At 56.2% G+C, this 17298-nt stretch overlaps 7 protein-coding genes across 7 annotated transcripts; 2 read left to right on the top strand and 5 right to left on the bottom strand.

The window, feature by feature from the left end:
- Positions 1–47: 47 nt before the first annotated feature.
- Positions 48–1976, bottom strand: VDAG_09349 (uncharacterized protein; the record flags this gene model as incomplete). The annotated part of the gene is made up of 4 exons (XM_009655651.1): positions 1165–1976; positions 983–1090; positions 740–921; positions 48–678 (listed from the first exon to the last, which is right to left on the bottom strand). Exons 1-4 carry the CDS (start codon positions 1366–1368, stop codon positions 48–50), a joined length of 1125 nt encoding a protein of 374 aa, XP_009653946.1. The 5' UTR covers positions 1369–1976.
- Positions 1977–3081: 1105 nt separating this feature from the next.
- VDAG_09348 (uncharacterized protein) lies at positions 3082–3960 on the bottom strand (the record flags this gene model as incomplete). Its single annotated transcript, XM_009655650.1, has 3 exons — positions 3082–3122; positions 3200–3812; positions 3901–3960. 3 exons carry the CDS (start codon positions 3958–3960, stop codon positions 3082–3084), a joined length of 714 nt encoding a protein of 237 aa, XP_009653945.1.
- A 695-nt stretch (positions 3961–4655) lies between these two features.
- On the top strand, positions 4656–6596 carry VDAG_09347 (heterokaryon incompatibility protein; the record flags this gene model as incomplete). Its single annotated transcript, XM_009655649.1, has 1 exon — positions 4656–6596. The coding sequence occupies one exon, from the start codon at positions 4656–4658 to the stop codon at positions 6594–6596; it is 1941 nt and encodes a 646-aa protein (XP_009653944.1).
- Positions 6597–6887: 291 nt separating this feature from the next.
- Positions 6888–7891, top strand: VDAG_09346 (nudix hydrolase; the record flags this gene model as incomplete). Its single annotated transcript, XM_009655648.1, has 2 exons — positions 6888–6943; positions 7003–7891. 2 exons carry the CDS (start codon positions 6888–6890, stop codon positions 7889–7891), a joined length of 945 nt encoding a protein of 314 aa, XP_009653943.1.
- A 233-nt stretch (positions 7892–8124) lies between these two features.
- VDAG_09345 (isoamyl alcohol oxidase) lies at positions 8125–10016 on the bottom strand (the record flags this gene model as incomplete). Its single annotated transcript, XM_009655647.1, has 2 exons — positions 9659–10016; positions 8125–9595 (listed from the first exon to the last, which is right to left on the bottom strand). Exons 1-2 carry the CDS (start codon positions 9982–9984, stop codon positions 8125–8127), a joined length of 1797 nt encoding a protein of 598 aa, XP_009653942.1. The 5' UTR covers positions 9985–10016.
- A 3851-nt stretch (positions 10017–13867) lies between these two features.
- On the bottom strand, positions 13868–14956 carry VDAG_09344 (sterigmatocystin biosynthesis P450 monooxygenase StcS; the record flags this gene model as incomplete). The annotated part of the gene is made up of 4 exons (XM_009655646.1): positions 13868–13893; positions 13950–14108; positions 14297–14790; positions 14853–14956. The coding sequence occupies 4 exons, from the start codon at positions 14954–14956 to the stop codon at positions 13868–13870; spliced, it is 783 nt and encodes a 260-aa protein (XP_009653941.1).
- Positions 14957–16553: 1597 nt separating this feature from the next.
- VDAG_09343 (PRY1 protein) lies at positions 16554–17195 on the bottom strand (the record flags this gene model as incomplete). Its single annotated transcript, XM_009655645.1, has 1 exon — positions 16554–17195. One exon carries the CDS (start codon positions 17193–17195, stop codon positions 16554–16556), a length of 642 nt encoding a protein of 213 aa, XP_009653940.1.
- Between the last annotated feature and the right edge of the window lie 103 nt (positions 17196–17298).

Genomic DNA, 17298 nt, shown 5'->3' with positions numbered 1-17298 from the left:
TCAGATAGATCAACCACAACGCATTCATTACATCCTCCCTGGTCATCTCATACCCTGTCATGCACGCCATAAGGACCCCGATTCCACGTGTCATTGATCGGCAGCCACCCCGGCGGCGGCTCCTTGACGGGCGTATTCGCGCCACCCCTCGACGACATGGTCTCGAGCCCGTGCTCCTCCCACGGCTCCTCCGCGACCGTCGCGCCCGCGGGGCCCTTCTTCGGCCTCGTGACGGCCGTGCCGATCGTCTGCGGCGCCGCGGGGTCGGGTCTCGTGCTCCGTCCACCGGTGCCGCTCGACCCGCCCATGCGCTGCGGCAGCAGGCGGCGGAGGACAGGCACGCAGCCGCAGATGATGCCGAGGTTACACTCGATGGCGGTCCACATCCACAGGGCGAAGCCGTCCCAGGTGACGTCGTAGGTGTGGACGGTGACGTAGTTGGTCCAGTAGGTGCGCATGGCGCCGGCGACGACGACGATGACGCCGAAGCCGAAGAGGACCATGAGGCCGATGCGTTGATAGACGGGTAGGCGGAGCTTCCAGAGGGTCGGCATCGGGAGGACCGTGACGATGAGGTCCGTGACGACCGTGGTGATGGCCTGCGCGGCGAGAGGGGGCCACTCGCCGATGCAGCTGTCAGCGGACGAGGGCGAGAGGTGCCAATAGTGGGCCACGGGGCTAAGGTGGGTGGCATGTCAGGGATTGAACCGTTGTATGTCTGGGTGGGGTCGAGGCTCACATGCATTGTGTCCAGAGGACGATGATGAAGATCCAAATCAGCGCAAAGACGATATAAACGGTCGCCCATGTGAGCTTCCGAAATGCCGAGCCGAGAGGCGCAATGCGCAGGTAACTGGCCAACATAGACAATTTGGTGAGGCCAGAAGCGAAGAGGAAGATGGTCTGGGCAGCAATGGAAATCTACAACATCTTGTTAGCACACAGCCGACAGGCAAACCCAAGACACCGTGATGCGGCTTACCTGGCGGCCTTGCTGCATCTGTTGTGGCGTCAAGTCCCATACGTGCAGATTCCATCCGTAGAACTGGGTCGCCAAGATGACGCAGACGGTGACTCCAGAAGCGAAGACCTGGTGAACAGATCAGCCAAACTCATCTTACGACTAACATGTGACCATGACAAGAGCCAAGGGGGGAAACGTACCGCGCCACCAACCATCAGCCAGTCATCCCACCAACTCTTTCGGATGATGCATAACCTGACATAGAGTCGAAGTGCCAGACAGACCAGGGCGATGGGCAAGATGGTGAGCTCGACAATCATCAAAGCCGGACCTCTGTTGATGGGGTCCACAAAGTTGGGTTCGGGCCAGGTGGCGAGGACCTCAGGCGGTGGGAACCTCGCCATTGTAGGTACGAGGCTGGTCCTCTTCTTCTCGTTTTCACGATCGCAACCTCAGCCTCTCCTTTGGTGAGGTGATGGTTTCGGATGGCCCGGACGGCGACCGTTCGGCTTCAACACCTCAGGTCGGTCTGGTCGTGCGACCAGTCGTCTTCGGGGGTCGGACCTCGTTGGGGAGGGGGGGCCTCGGACAATGGATCAGGAAGGCCAGTGACCCAAAATCGCGGGGGAGACAGTGGAAAGAGAAGTGACGAGGCGGGGTGGAAGAGAGTCTTATTCAAAGAACAGACGTACGACTCCATTATGCCGTCTGGGTCCTGCTCGCATGATTGACGGTGGTGGTAGGAACTACTGCGAGTTTCCACGCACAGTGGCGTCGCAGACCGGCGAGGTCCAGGCTGCGAGTCTCGGTGGTTTGGACGGATCTGTATCGTGACCCGGGCGCTGGCGGCATAAAATGCGGTCCCTGTTACCTGACAAGCCTGAGCATTGCCTAGGTGGAGCGACCGGGTCTCTGGGCTAGAGTGCACCATCCGTACGCTAAGAAAGGCCTTTCCGTATTGCGCTTCGCGGAATGGAGACAATGTGTCTCGTGGCGGCGGGCTAGGGGCCGTACCTGGGGACGCCTCCCACCTCCCCGAAGAACTTCTTTGTCATTGTCGGGCCTTTGGGCGTCGGGAGAGGTGTGCCTCGTGAGGCAAAAGGCCAAGAGCACGAAGGTTAATAAGGAGCGTCGGTCGCTCGGTCGCGCGGTCGTGCCTCATCACCGAAGGCCGCTGGAGGCGACAACCTTCAGGCCAAGGATCGCTAGTTGACGGTAGAGTTCATTGCGAAATCTCGATATTCCCGAGATGCGAAGGACTAGCGACAAAACATGTGGAGAAAGCTCACGCGATGTCTGAGTTGCACGTCAAACTCAGTGAGAGTGGATTTTTTCCCCCTTCTTCTGCGAGCGAGCATCGACGCGAACTCGTCAGAAGATGAGAGGGATTCGAACACGCAATCGTCAGTCCTTGCCACCGACCGAGAAGACTCGTGGCCCCGGCCTGTCACCCAGGGTGTCGTGTCCCCCAGGGCGAGATGATTGACGGGTTGGTTGGGCGGCAAGGCGGGTAAAAAGACGCCAAGCTGCAAGTGACTAGACCAATGCAGGTCCTCGGAGAGCTGAGCCACGTGTGGTGGGCCACGATGCATCCGGGTGAAAAATTCTTGCTTTATGTTGTTCGTGCTGGGCAGCAGCCCGTTTGTCAGTTGTCAGCACGGCAGTTCGGATCGGCGAAGTCAGGACGAGCGGCTCGGAGCGGAGCGGAAAACGAATAGAAGTTCAAGAGAATCAATAAGAGGAGATGTTGAATTCTTTTCTGACGGAATCTAACATCATCAGCATGGATCTTGATGCGTCGTAGATCTGTAGTGGGGTCTCTCGACGCAAAGCCATGCCACATTGCCCAATGCCGCACTGATAGTAGGGCAATGTGTGGGTGCCTTCTTTGGGCGTTTTCTGAATCTGTCCAGCGCAGTTCCTTCATGAGGCCCGTGTCCGATTGGCAATGTCTGGGGGCCCTGCCTGCCTATTCATGTTGTCGTTCACAGCTGGATGCAACTTTTGCTCGCTCCAGCTCGCTCGACCATTTGTCGACCAAAGCCAGCCGGGCTTCGAAGCAGCCTCGGCAGCAATGAAGCACGAAAATCGACCTGTCTGCGAGCCAGCGGGTGGCGTTAGGTCGTGGATGGGTCATCGTCATCCTCGATCGCCTGTCCTTTGCCGTCTGTCATCATTGCTCCATCGCCCGGAACACAGTCACATTTTTCACGACACAGTCCCGGGCCGACGCACCGCAGCCCAGCGCCGTCCTGGCCCTACGGTCATCCGAATGCCCCTGCATGTCGGCAATGATGCGAGCGGCAGCATTGCAGGACATCTCGTGCGGTGAAGCCGCGGGGAAGGTCGCATGGTTGTGCTCGGCAGCCATGTACTTTGTCGGTGTCGCAGCAGCGTTGAGCTCGCCAAAGGCCCTGGACACATAGTCGTGATGTGTGCTAGCGTTGGCCAGGACCGACAGAGGGTCGAGGGGCGGCTGGTCGTGTGTCATGCCATGGAGTGGTGAAGACGACGAGTTTGTCTCGGTTCTCGCTGGCGAGGGAGCAAAGGGGATGGAGGCCATGTATTGGTTCGGGTTGTACCACGGGATTCCATCCTCGCAGTACCGCAGGTGTGTGTCGATCTCGTGGTTCGTGACGCCCCGTTGGGCGAGCAGGCCTCGTAGCCTCGAGTTTTCGATGGCCACATCGCGGGCTGCACGCTGCATTTCCAGAGAGGCTTCAATGCCTCGCTGCTCGTATTCTTGGACTTTTCGCTGCAGGTCTTCGACGAGTTCTTTTCGTTGGGCACGCGAGCGGCGCTGGTTTTCACGGATGCGGCTGGCGTTGGGTGAGTTTGCTGTTTGGGACTGTGCAGACTTTTGGGTCAGAATTTGAGCTGACAGGGATCACAAGTAATGGGATGAATGGCATGGAAAGGGTTTTGGAAAAACTTACTCGGCCGCGCTTTGCCTTCTTTGCCGGCGGCTGGACGCCTTCCGTCTCTGTAGTCGACATTGCGATTAGAAAGTGAGGGGTATCGTGGGTTTTCGGCTGGTATGGTAGGGTTTCGCTTCACCGCACGGGTGGTATGTCACTGGGAAAATCGCCTGGTGTTTGTTGGTCCTGGTTCTTCGTTGTTGATGGGGGGATCTCGACAGGCAACAGGAGCTTGGCGGTCAGTGCAATGCCGGACTTGGATCTGGGCCATGGAGCCTTTCCACAGGGGTGGGAATGGTCAGCTGAAAATTGCACTAACGGGGCTCTGCTGCTTTTCCAGGGTCCATTGCTTTAGTCCATAATCTATGACATGCATGTATGCGGATTCTGAGCCTGCTCCCTTAAAGGCTGCCTGTTCGTCCACTGCCAGCCTCAATCCCATGCGACTCCATCAACATGCATGTATCACACGAGCCTTGCCGTTGTAGGCTGCGGCTGATGCCGGGATGCCGATGTTCGCACTCGCAGACGCGAGCCTGATGAACAGTTCCCTCCTTCAACCATACTGACAACTGCAATGCAACGCGATGCACCACCTGCGCACTTGTCGACGCTTGTCTTCAGCAGCATCATCACAAGCGATCCGCCACGCTGGTTGCGCACGGCTCGGCGAGGCACGGTCGAGCGCATGCATCAAAGGTCGGCACCTAACAACGCCCAAGTGGCTGTCAACCACTGGCCTGCGACCTCTGAGCCGAACGACGGCGCTCGCCATGGTACCCCGTCATGACCATGATGGCCGTCCCTCCATGGTTTTCAGTTACGATGACCCTGTCCTTCCTCTCGATGGCAGCTACATTCGCATCCTGCAGCTGTTCAGGTCAGGAGGTGATACCTCGGAGCTTCAACACGCCAGTCCGCTGCGCTGCAGCCTGATCGAAACCCCCATTGCGAGCCCGCGTCCCTTCAAGGCTCTGTCCTATACCTGGGGCATCGGTGACAGAACGCACTGGATCGATGTCGCTGGCGCAGCTCTTCCCATCACAGCTTCCCTAGACACAGCCCTCCGCCACATTCGCTCAGACAAACAAGACGTGATGATATGGATCGACCAAATTTGCATTAATCAAACTGACGCAATCGAGAAGACGACCCAGGTTCAGATCATGGAGAAAATCTACAGCAAAGCCGACCAGGTCATCGTGTGGCTTGGACCCTCTGCTGACGGCTCAGATGAGATGATGGACTGCTGGCAGGACATCGGCCAAGCAGCGCGTGACCTGGATATTGAGAGTTACTACAACAAGGAGAAGCTGTCACTGCTGCAGAACATGTTGCAAGACTTGAAACCCTCAGACGAACTCGGGCGCAACTTCAAGGCCCTCGTCGATCGAGCCAGCTTGGCCTTCCAACCTCTGCTTCAGGCCATGATTGCCTGGAATAAGCGGTCATGGTTTGAACGCGTCTGGACCATCCAGGAGGTTGGCCTCTGTCGCGAAGCGGTGTTTCAATGCGGTTCAAAAATCATTGCAGTTGAGCTTGTTGCTTTGGCCTGCCACGTATTTGACTCCAGCATCGTGCGGCTTTCCAACAACGTACCGGAACCGGAAACACTACAGATTCTGGCTGCCGCTCAGCAGCGAAACTCTGCACACATACTGGGCTCTCGCCGGCGTCGACAAAGGTTCAATCAGGGACTCGACCAAGGAGAGACCCTTCTTGCCCTCTTGAAGAAATTCTTCACTGGGCGAACTTCTTTGGTCACATACATCCCAGATCGCATCTACGGCCTTCTTGGTCTGGCCGTTGATGCGGGACGACTGGGTGTCGTGCCCGATTACACAGATGATGATCCGTGCCCTTCCTTCACAGCAGCGGCAAGGGCTATAATTGAGAGCGGAGGAGTCGAACTACTGTCGTATTCCCAGTTCCCAAAAGAACAAGCTTTGGAGCGTCTGCCATCGTGGGTCCCCGACTGGCGGCCTATGCTGCAGAAGCCCTTCAATCACATCCATGACAGAGTGGATGATCACCAGTTCATGGCTGGTGGTGAAACCACTGTCACTCTGGTGCCTACCGAGTCAACTTCGGTTTTAGGAATCCGCGGCTACATTGTCGACACTATCGAACAAGTCACCTCGAAATGGAACGGCGGCCAGTTCCAAGACAGGTTGAACAACTTCCGCGACGCCCAGAAGCTCTTTGAGCTCGCAATGACAAAAGAAGACCCGATCTACGACGACCCTCAGCGTCGCGCCGAGGCACTGTGGCGCGTGCCGATCGGCGACCTCTACGACGCCGACGACATATTTTCTTGCCGAGCGCCATCCGCCGCTAAGTTCCATTATGATCGATGTATCGCGTTGTTGGAAATCGCAGTGACAGATGATTACGGCGCTGATCCCGAGGAGCAGATGGCTAATTATGCGAAGCTGAGACATTTCCAGAAGCCATACTCGACGTATCAGGGCGCCGTGTCTGGACTCCTTGGAATGCGACCCTTTGTGACCCGGAGAGGGTTCCTGGGCATGTGTGCTGGGGGTACATCAGAGGGAGACATCGTGGTCGTTTTCTGTGGCTCAAGGATTCCGCACATTCTCCGGCCCCTGCAGGGCGGAGAGCGCTTCTCGTTTGTGGGTGAGGCATATTGTGATGGCATTATGGACGGCGAAATCGTGCAACGGCGGCCGGAGACGACGTTCCTGGTTGTGTGACATGCATGAGCACTTGGTGTGTCTGGTTGATTATATTTCTCTTCATTGTAACATCGTAGCACAGCAGTGTAATTTAATTTTATCAACCATTAGGCACGAATCGTGGTTTTTATTCTTCAATACAACATCTCATGCAACTTGCATAATATCGACTTACCTAAGCCTCTAGAAGAAAGTCTGAGGGCCACATTCTGGTTGCCCACATCTTCGCCTTCCCCTTCCCTCATCCAAGGGGCGCGAGAGGACATCATAGACTACCTAGTTTACGACAAGGGCAACTTCAGTCACGACATGGCGTCGTTTCGGAACTTTCCTAGCTTCATGAGCTTGATTGATACAGTTGACAAGTGAGACGCCCACCCCCTCTCGAAATCGACCAGGGCTGACGTCGCGTTGGAACCGACAGCGTGCCACTCGACTTTGACTTTGGTCATTTGTACAAGCTTTTACTCCCCGGCGACGGAAGATCCCACGGTTTCATCGTCCCCGCCACTGTCTCAAGATTGCCCTGGACAGGCGACTTCGTCGTCGACCATGAGTGCCGTTTCGTCCAGGTCAAGGATGCGCCCTCCGGCGCAGATCCCAGCACCTGGTGCAATCGAGCCTTCCAGGCGGTGGTCGACGCCATCGTGGCGGACGGCGACACCTTCACGTCCGTCGACGGACGCCACAGCGAGCCGTTTCGCGTCATGGGCGCAGACTACCCCGTCAGCATCGAGAGGTTCCCGGCGCCCCTATTCGGAATCGGGTCTCGCGGGGCGCACATGACAGGGTACGTGAGGACTGCGGAGGGCCTGAAGATCTGGGTGCCGAGGCGGAGTCGACACTTGTTCACGTATCCTGGCATGCTTGACACGACTGTTGCTGGTGGCGTCAAGGCGGCCGACGAGCCGTGGGACTGTATCGTCGCTGAGGCGGGCGAGGAAGCGTCGCTGCCGACCGACTACGTCCAAGAGCACGCCCAACCCGTCGGCGCCGTGACGTACGTCCACAAGAATGATGCCAAGGGCGCCGTGTTCCCCACTGTTCTGTACGTGTACGATCTGGAGATGCCTGAGACGATGGTGCCGGAGCCGATGGACGATGAGGTCGAGGAGTTCTTGCTCATGTCGGTGGAAGAGGTCACGGAGGCGATGCTCAGGGAGGAGTTCAAGGCAAACTGCGTGCTGGTGATGCTCGACTTTTACGTGAGGCATGGCATCTTGACGGCTGCGAACTCGACCGAATATCTCGACATTCTCACTCGACTGAGACGTCCGCTGCCCATTGCTACGAGCCCGAAAGCTGGTAATTGACAGCATCTTTCTCAGCCGGGAGATGCATCTTCTTCTTCATTTCCATCATGCCAGAATCACATCACAGCCACAGTGCAGCGCGCTCTCCAAATGTTTTGTAATCAACGTCGGGTCACGTGTTATTACATCAAGTGTCGGGTCGAGGCCCCTGTCTATCACTTCTATAGGAACAAGTATGAATGAACGCCCGCTATCCAATGCAGCAATATGACCGATCAAGCCATTTCACCCCCTCAGAGCTTCTTGCAGAGCCTCGTGTTGCCCTCAATGACGGCCCACTTCTCCGTGTTGACGGTGGCCTGGGCGTAGAAGACCATGTTGGGATCCCACTTGTCGCGGACGCACTTGAGCTTGGCGTATAACTTGTCACCCCAGAAGTGGGTGCTGAAGTCGGGGGTGAAAGGGTCGGCCTCGTTGATGTAGGCGAAGCCACCGGGGGCGGCCTCGCGCATGCTGCCGTCCATTTTGTTGGTCAGGACCGTCTGGAGGTCGGCCTTCTGGGCGGCGGTCGCGGTGTGGGGGACGAGCATGGTGTTGATGATATAGTTGGTCGAGTCGCGCCAGCGGGGGTTGAGGGCGGCGCCCGAGTTGGAGTTGGGGGGCCTGAAGAAGTGGCCGATCATGGCGCCCGTGTAGGGGAGGTCGGCGCGAGGGCTCATGACTGTGCGGAAGGCCTTGATGATGCCGTCGTTGTTGTTGGCGATGTCCTGCTTGCTGATGCCATAGCCGCCGCTGAGGGCGTGCAGACCCGCCTCCTCGTCCTCGAACAGCTCGCCGTAGAGCTCAAAGAGCGTCGGGTAGCCCTTGGTCATGACAGTGAAGGGCACGCCGGCGGCGGTCAGCTCGTCGAGGAGGGGCTTGAGGATGGCATCGAGCTCATCCTTGGTCTTGCCGACGGCGACAATCGGGCGGGCGCGGAAGGTGAAAGGGAAGATCTCAAAGTAGCTGTAAAGACCGTTGTCGACAAGGTGGTTGCCGTACTTGTGCCAGATGCGGATGCCCTCCCAGATGAGGTTCTCGTCGTGGGTCAGAGTGGAGTTGATGTCAAGGAGGGCACCAGCGACCTGGACCTCGGGGTAGGTGCGGAAGGTGACCGAGGTGACGACACCGAAGGACGAGGGACCGCCGCCACGGAGGGCAAAGTAGAGGTCGGCGTTCACCTTCTCGTTGGCGACGACATGATCGCCCTTGGCGGTGATAACCTCGAACTCCAGCGTGTTGTCGGCGGCCATGCCGTAGGCAGAGGTCAGGGGCCCGTGGCCGCCGCCAGCGACGTAACCGCCAGCGAGACCGACAGTCTTGCACTCGCCAGTGACAAGGGTAAGCTTGGGGTTTTGCTTCTGGGCGGCCTCGAGAACAGTGATGCCTTGAACACCGGCACCGATGGTAACGGCGCCGCCGTTGTAGCCGCCGGGACCAGTCCACTTGTTGTGGAACTTGATGTCCTGGAAAGAATGAGTGTTGATGATGAGAGAGCCCCAGCCAGTGCTGCGGCCGGAAAAGTCGTGGCCGGTGTTGCGGATGACAAGGCGCAGGTTGTGGTCCCGCGCAAAGTTGATACCGGCCTTGATGTGGTCCTTGGTCTTGGCCATGACCACGTAGACACCGTAAAAGCCAAGCGTGCAGGACCTAGAGGGGTCGGTCGTGGGCAGACAGGTGGCGTTGGTGAAGTACTTCCAAATGTTCAGGGCGTCTTGGTCGACGCTGTGGTCTGTCGTTAGTATCGCTGTTTCCAAGACGTCATTCAAGAGGAGGTTCTCGACTCACGTCCAGGCCTCACTTGTCCAACTCTTGGTGACCTCGGCGCACTTGGCCGCATCGTAAGTCTGCTGAGAGCCGAGCAGACCATCGAAGGTGTTGTAGCAAGCAGCCTCGGGAGGCACGTGAACGCGGAGGTTTCCATCGACCTTGGCGTTGAGGCTGTCCCAATCGCTCTGCTGGGGCCAGCACGCGTCGCCCGGGTAGCACTTGCAGCCGTACTTCTGGCCTTCGAAGGTACGGGGAACGAGAGCCGCGGGCTTGGTAGTGCCGGCGGACACGGACTGAGCCGCAAGGGCCACGGCGCCGACGAAGAGGGTCGAGAAGGAGACCATTGTGGTGGAGGATCTCTCTAGTAATGAATGTTATCCGGGTTGGGCGAAAGAGGGATGGCCTTCTGGAAAACAAGTCGCGAGGAGGGGGAGGGGGATCGCCCCGTACTTGTACTAAATGAAGCGTCTCGATTCCCAGGCCAGGGGGTGTAGACAGCCCTCGGTGAGCTTGCCTCCCTGCGTTGTCCTCGACGACTAGGCTGGTCTAGGCTCGCCGCGTGTCGCTTCGTCTCGTGGGATCAGGCATACCACATGGCGTGCAGCTACTGCGTTCAGAGGGAAGCCCAGTCCAATACTTTCTCCACTGATAGAGGGGCAGATGCAGGGTTTGTTGTCGCGAAGGCGACGGATTACGAATAGCTGATGGCCAGGCCAGGTTGGCAGTTCGCTGCCCTGTAGCTTCGCTTCCACTCTACGCCGGCACCTCTCAAGCCGAAGACGAGAGAGGGCACATGATTAATGGAAGCTTTAGGTTGGCGGGCTTTTTGGCCAACAACATTTGCCGATTCAGTAGTGCTCGTACGGCAAAAGTAGACTTGTCCTACTTCTGCTACTCAAGCAAGGGCAAGGTAGGATGCATTAATCTCGACACCCCTTCGCGTGAGATGTCAATCTCCGATCCAGGGGTTCAAACTTCTGCCCTATAACGTCCGCTCGCAAACCCCTTTGCTCCACTGCGACCCCATTCTTCTCCAGTCTACTGGGATAGGGGGGTGTCGTGGAACGGGTCTAGAGGAAGCTGGTCCATGCCGCCAAGACGACGAAAAGCTGTGCTAGATGCTCTAGAGCTTCGTAACGTTTACGCCAGGTGCGCCACGGGCGGAAAGTTTGATCTGTCCGCCGTGGGACGACCTCCCTTCCCAGTCCTTGCACTGCCTCGAATCGAATCGGCATGGAACAACGGCCCCCGCCGGTTGTCAACACACCAACGCACGAATCAGATGACAGACGCAACTTGCCCCCAGCGCAAACGCCTGTCCAGAGCCCCTGTATCGGCCAGGACGTGATTGACAGATTGCATGTAGTACAGTCCTGGGTGAGGTGGGGAGGTGCCCAGCGGCAACAGTGACGGATGGATTAGCATGAGTGACGGCAACCTGCCTGTCATTATTTGGAGTTTGAGCGCTTCTCCGCTGAGACGGCATTTGCCACTAGAGGCGCGGCTATCGCTAGAGAGGTCCCTTGCGTCTGGCGAGGGGCGAAGGAACAAGTTGCGATGCTTAGGTCCAAATGTACTAAGTAGGCTAAACGGCAGGGCACCTTGGGGCCAACTTGCGGCCTTGGGACCCGCGTGCGAAGCTTAACGAAACCTAAAGAAGCTTATCGGCAGGCGTCACGTCTTATCGGCGGGCGTCACGTCTGCTCGGGTCCGCTATCATCCTGAAGAGAGTTACGGACGCGTGGAACACGACGCACGGGCGAGACATGGTCCGACGGAATGTGCCATCGAACGTTTTGCTGGGTCGTATTCTGTTTTCTTGTTTTTTATTTTTTCATCATCTTGTTCATTTCCTCCAACTATCAGGACCAGCAACAGCACGCCTCCGGTAATCTCGGCCAGCCCACGTGGAATTGGCATGCAGATTGCGCGCATAGAATGTGGCTTATTCTTTCCGGCAGGTGATCCGAAGAGCTGCTCAGTTTTACTTTTCTCACCTGGGACATGAGGCCAACACTGCTTTCAACGAACCAACAGCATTGCTAAATGAGGGACAGGCAGATACAGTACCAAGTATGCCCCCTCTTCCAAGTGTCCCCTTGCGTCCCTTGATCTTGCATTCTTCAGCGAATCAGACCCCACCGGGGGTCAGCTTGGCAGCGCACGTGTTATGTACATGTACATGGTACATAAGACACTGGGGTACACGTGGAGTCCTATGGGCTGGTGGACGGCGACATATCTTCGGCGTCGAGGGTGGCATTGATCAATGAAGATCAATAATCTTTTAGCCGATGCCCGTCAGTGAACGTCTCGGACACTAGTTGATGGCTGTAGAAAGTGGATTCGCGCGAGAGGGGCCGGATCATCGAATCAATCTGTATGATCTGGGCGATGAGATGAACTGTGATCGATGAATTGACCAGTCGTCCGGCTGTCTTTGAGAGGCCCTAAACTGAGGCCTGATCGGCGTTTCGCCGTGGGACATGGTAATTGAAGATTCTCTCGTGCTTCGCTGGCACTGCCTCTCTTTCCGTGCAAGACAAACCCGAAAAGATCCAGGCGCGGGTATCATGCATCCGCGGGCCTACCTGGAAGCTAAGCATATGCCATTTAGTAGACTATGTTGCTGCTCGGGTTTATGGCCCTGTTCGGTACCCCGAAGGCCACCAAGCAGCCTGGGACAAGACCCCCGCGGCCGCTCAATCCGAACCCCCTGTCTCGCCAACCGCTATAGCACCGTCAGTCAGCTATTAGTCTTGTCAATAGCACGTGGAACGCATACAGCATAGGGGCCGCTAGAGCGCTGATCCGCTCCAGGTCCCCCATTTAGCCGCCGTGGCGCTCGCGACGTCAAGCGAACCCGCGAAAAGACTCCGCGATCGCCACCGAGACCATTCTGAGGGATCTTTCCAGACTCGGGGAAGGCGGCAATCGCGCTCACCTCGGTCACCAGTGCCAGTCACACGCCCCGAGGAAGAGGGTCTGGCTTTACGTTGGACCCTAGAGCGTGGCGAGATGTGGGAGCAAACTTTGTCTATCGAGCTGATCGATAGTGCTCTGCTGGTCGAGTCAGTGCCATCTGTGCTTGTTTTTTTAGTAAACCCTTCTCGGGCTTCCTCTTCTGTCGTCGGGCGCTGTTCCATGTAGGTTTGGGCTCGGCAGATTGCTCTGGTGCGAGAACGAGACTCTGGGCGGGGACTGACTACTCCATACGGCAACTTCCAAGTATTAACAGCAATCCAGGCTCATTTCAAAATAACTTGATTCTGATGGCAGGCAACCTGCCATTCTGGTCCCACCCCTGGTGCGCGACGTCTCATTGACGGGACATTGAAGGAGATAAAATACCAATCAGGAGGGGGACTCTTGGGTTGCAAAGTGCGCCGAAGTGAGCGGATGGGCCGATTAATCACACAATGCATCGTAACCTGCCCTTCACCTCACGTGTGCTTGCCTACCATTCAGCACGAACAATCCCGTTGTTCCTTTGCATGAGTCCAGATGGGAGCGGTGGAGAGTTCCCACTTCCCAAGCTGGGCTGTTGTGCATCCTGCAGGAGAGAGCTGACGGAGGGCCTGTCGCGATCACCGCAATGGTTCCATTTTCCGCAATATCGATTCTTCGACTATTGATGCCGACATGCGGCAATCTCGCCGGCATGCCATGCTCATGCGGAGTGTCTTCGGTTGGGCCGGCTTCTTGGTGCTCCACGTGGCAGACCGCGGAGTCGAGCTGAGGTGATCTCTCACACACCGCAGGATTTGAACTGCTGGAAAAGCGATTTTACCCCTCCTCACCACGCGTCGAGGGTCGATGGCATCCGCTGCTTTCTCGCCTAATCCATAAGCTTGCCGATTCAGTTCGCTCCGGGCCACATGGCTTGCATGTAACCCGGCATGTTCCATCACAGTCAAAGACACGCGGGCCTGCACTGCCGACGGTGCTTTCTTGGGGGTTTTCCCTGCGTGGCCGCTCTTGAGGCATCTTTCACACTCGGGGCTTTAGAGTTACGCAGTTGACTCTCCATGTACGCAACACTTGTCTAGGTGGCCGTCGATATTTCCGTGGCTCTGGCGAGCACCCACTCACAGTCTCGACTGCACGTTCACAGCCCGATTTGCAAAACAACCACTTCAACGGCATACGCGTGAAAACGCACAAGACACATGCCATAACACAAGAAGTCCAGGGCCGTTGGACATGGTATATCCATCCTTGCTGACGCTAGGTCGCATCTGTAGCGAGTTTATCTACACTTTGCGTAGTAACAGCAACGTGTTTCCTCTCTCCAATTTTACCAGCATACCATCCCTCGGATCCGGTATTACCTCGTCACGCAGGCCTGACCGGTACGCCACATCGCCGGTAAATGATACGGTTCCCTCCGCATACAGGGGCGCGGTCTCAAAGTTCCGTGCTATGATGGCCAGAATCATCCTAAGCTCCGTCAACACGAGCTCCTCTCCTACCATGTATGCAAGCACGCGGGCCCAGGTCAAAGTGCCGCCGGGCGTCCTTGACGGGCCACAATGGGTCAACCTCGCGCGCAAGCCAGCGCTCTGGCAGAATCTCGTTTTGGTTAGGCCAGTGACCTGGCGAACGTTGCGGGAGATGAGTGCTCGAAATGAGAATTAACCCGTCGGTTGGATAGACCTTTCTTGCTTCCGGGTGCGTGAGGGAGAAGTCGGGGTGGCCCTGTTGGACCGAGGACAGAAGCGTCGAGGCGTAGCCTCTCTTTGATGAAGGCTGTTGTATCGGGAAGCTGGTTGAGGAATGCGGGCGTTGCTGCGGTTCTGGAGGCTGCCGTCGAAGGATTGGGGCTGAAGACAGCATCGTGTTCAGCGCGCAGTCGGCCGAGGTTGTTCGGGCTTTTGTAACAACGGCTGTAGGCAAAGCAAAGCGCCGATGATGTCGTGTCGTGACCAGCGAAGAAGAGAATTTTGATCTGTTGAATGGTCGTTTCAAGTAACTCTGGATCAAAATCATCACTACGCGCGGGGTTGGAGTCATACTCCTTCATATAAGCGCGGATGGCTAGGCTATTGATAGTTCTAGGTCTTTCGGTGTGGTCGTGGCTTCGCGGCTGTAACTCGACCATGGGTCTGAATTCTTTGTACATGGCGCGGTTGTCCTGCCAGGTATACCAACTGCAAACGGTATGAAGGTGTCTATATTGCATTGGTGCTCACATGTTCACAAGCCAACACACGTTTCCTTTGAGCCCAGTAAAGATTGGCCAAATCTGAAGTCTGAATATGAATACAGCTTCCACTCTGGCGAGAGTTGAGATAATATCATCTCGACAAAGGCCATGTCGACCTACAGGACGGCCAAACTGGTGATATCATACCTGGCCGCCATGGCCTAATTCTTCAGCTTGGTTGTTTTTCCCGACTGTGCAATGCCCTCGAGATAATCTCTGAAAAGGAATGCTTTATTAACACACTCGAGTATGAGCTTTTGTATATTCTGGACAAAGAATCCGGGATTGTATATAAACCGCCATTTCTTCCAAAAGGCGCATTCGTTTGTTACGAGATCTTTACACCGCCTAGGACTCAGACTCGTACCAAAAAGAACTGCTTGGGAAGGGGAATCTCATGGTGAACTGGGCGTTAAGCCAAGGCTCAAAAACCATAATGGCTCACCAGGTGACCGGCCACAAGTCTATATACAAAACTATGCGTCTGAGCTAAGGCGCGAAACTTTGAGCTTATTTGGTACAAATTGACCGCGTCTGTTGAAAGATATGCATTGGAAGGCACAGCGAATGCCCAAATGGCAGACATATCGACAAGATAGATGTTAATGAAGCCGTGGTGAGTCACACCACGTAAAGAGATAGTGCTGGTAAGTCGCCGGAATCCAAGCTGCTGCTAGGGGTTTGAACAGATACGATCCGGGACACGTACAAGACGCAGCTTGTTTTCGACACTATCCATTCATTTGTGTGGCGTACCACCCATTATGGATTGACACCAGCGACAGATATGTCCGATCAGAACCTTAATATTGACTGTCTCTCAGCGGCGACCAGCGGCGGCTGTACGGCATTCCAAGATTGCTACGGCAAATCTAAATATCAGTGTCGAGCCATGTTCAGGTCCACTGCTCGGAAATTCAAATCTCGCACTGACAATATTTCGCAAGCTCGTAGTATCAAGTACTTCTTGATACATTCCAGCCATGGTGTCGAGAACAGCGAAGTCGGCTGTAAAAGCTTGTTGGTTGTCGTGATTATCTTTGGCAGGTATGTCACAAGAGCCGCCTGGGAAGAATCAAGTCAAGCTTGACCGAGAACCACGCTGCCGTTGTCATTGTATTCGACTGCCCATTTCATTCTTAGCTATCGACTTCAGCCCTGCAGCCTATAACACGGTTTCTGGTTGATTGGAGCAAAGGTCCCCTGATCCAGATATCTTCAGAGGTTACCGACAGGTGAAACTGACCCTTCGGCCCTATCAAATGCTACGATGTCGTGCCCGACTGGATGATTGCGGGAGCGGTAAATCCACAGTACCTCCTGGTTTACGAGCGGCGAGACCGCTCATCTGGAAGTCAGGTCATCCATCTACTGGTAGTGTGAAACCTTGGCCAGTTGCATTAATCTGCCCTGTCTACGTTGGTGTCCAATTTGCATGACTGTTCTCCAACGCGCCGATACTTCTTCAGAGTACGTAGCCTCAATTGCAGCTTCGTGTGTGTGTGCTGCCTGTGGCTCACCCGGCATAGAGTTTGGCGACTCGGCGACAGCTCATACCCATCCCTCATGGCTGTGACTTGTACGATCTCGAAATCAGGGAGGCGTCACCATTGTGTGTACATAGTAAAGGGAGAAAAAAAAGTCCAGCGTAGTTTATGAGTCGTGTACATCGTAAGAGTGCCGTCACAATAATCGGTCTTCCGCCCCTCAAAGAACGACCCACAGGCCCAACATGGCCACCACCAATGCTGCAGTCTGGTGCGATCTCATCAAGCCGGCGGCCGCCCCCTCGAATTGCCCCGCGCTGACCTGGTCTTCATACTGGTCTTGGACGTTTCCGCGCGGCCAGTACTCGCACACGAGATACCACCCGTTCCAATCGCCGCCGCGACACAGCTTCCTCGCGCAACCAACGTCTGTTGTATTCTTCCAGACCAGCTGCGTAAAGTGGCCTGTTTCTTGGTCGAATCCCTGGTCGTCAAAGTCGTACTCATCGCGCTCGTCGCCCCACGCCTCGACGGCTGCCGACGCGTTGGCGTGGCCGATGGCCAGGTTCTCGCCGTAAGGCGTGTCCGAGTGCTCGAAGTCGGGACACTCGTCGTCGTCATCGCCGTCGCTATCGAGGTACTCCTCGGCGTACTCAGCAAGCGTGTTGTTCCAGACGAGGGCCTCGGCGTCGTGCTCGGATCGGTAATCATTGTGCGTGTCCAGTACTGCCGAGGTAAACGTGTCGTCCGATCGCCATTCCGGCTCATTGGACGGAAGGACGGGCGCTAATGTCGTCGTTTGAGCGAGCACTGTGGTTGCTGCGCCTAGAAGGGCAAGCTTGATGATGTTTGTGGACAGCATCCTAGTTTTCTGGGGTTTCCGGCTGGAGCACTAATCGTCAGTGGTAGCGAGTTGCTGTTGATGGAGTGATGGGGTTTTAGCCCAGAGGGCTTTCACGAGAGTC

Source organism: Verticillium dahliae, genomic scaffold (genome assembly GCF_000150675.1).
Source record: "Verticillium dahliae VdLs.17 supercont1.25 genomic scaffold, whole genome shotgun sequence".
NCBI classification, from domain to species: Eukaryota; Fungi; Ascomycota; class Sordariomycetes; order Glomerellales; family Plectosphaerellaceae; genus Verticillium; species Verticillium dahliae.
Note: the sequence above shows the minus strand (reverse complement) of the source record. Positions and strands in the feature narration are given on the sequence as shown.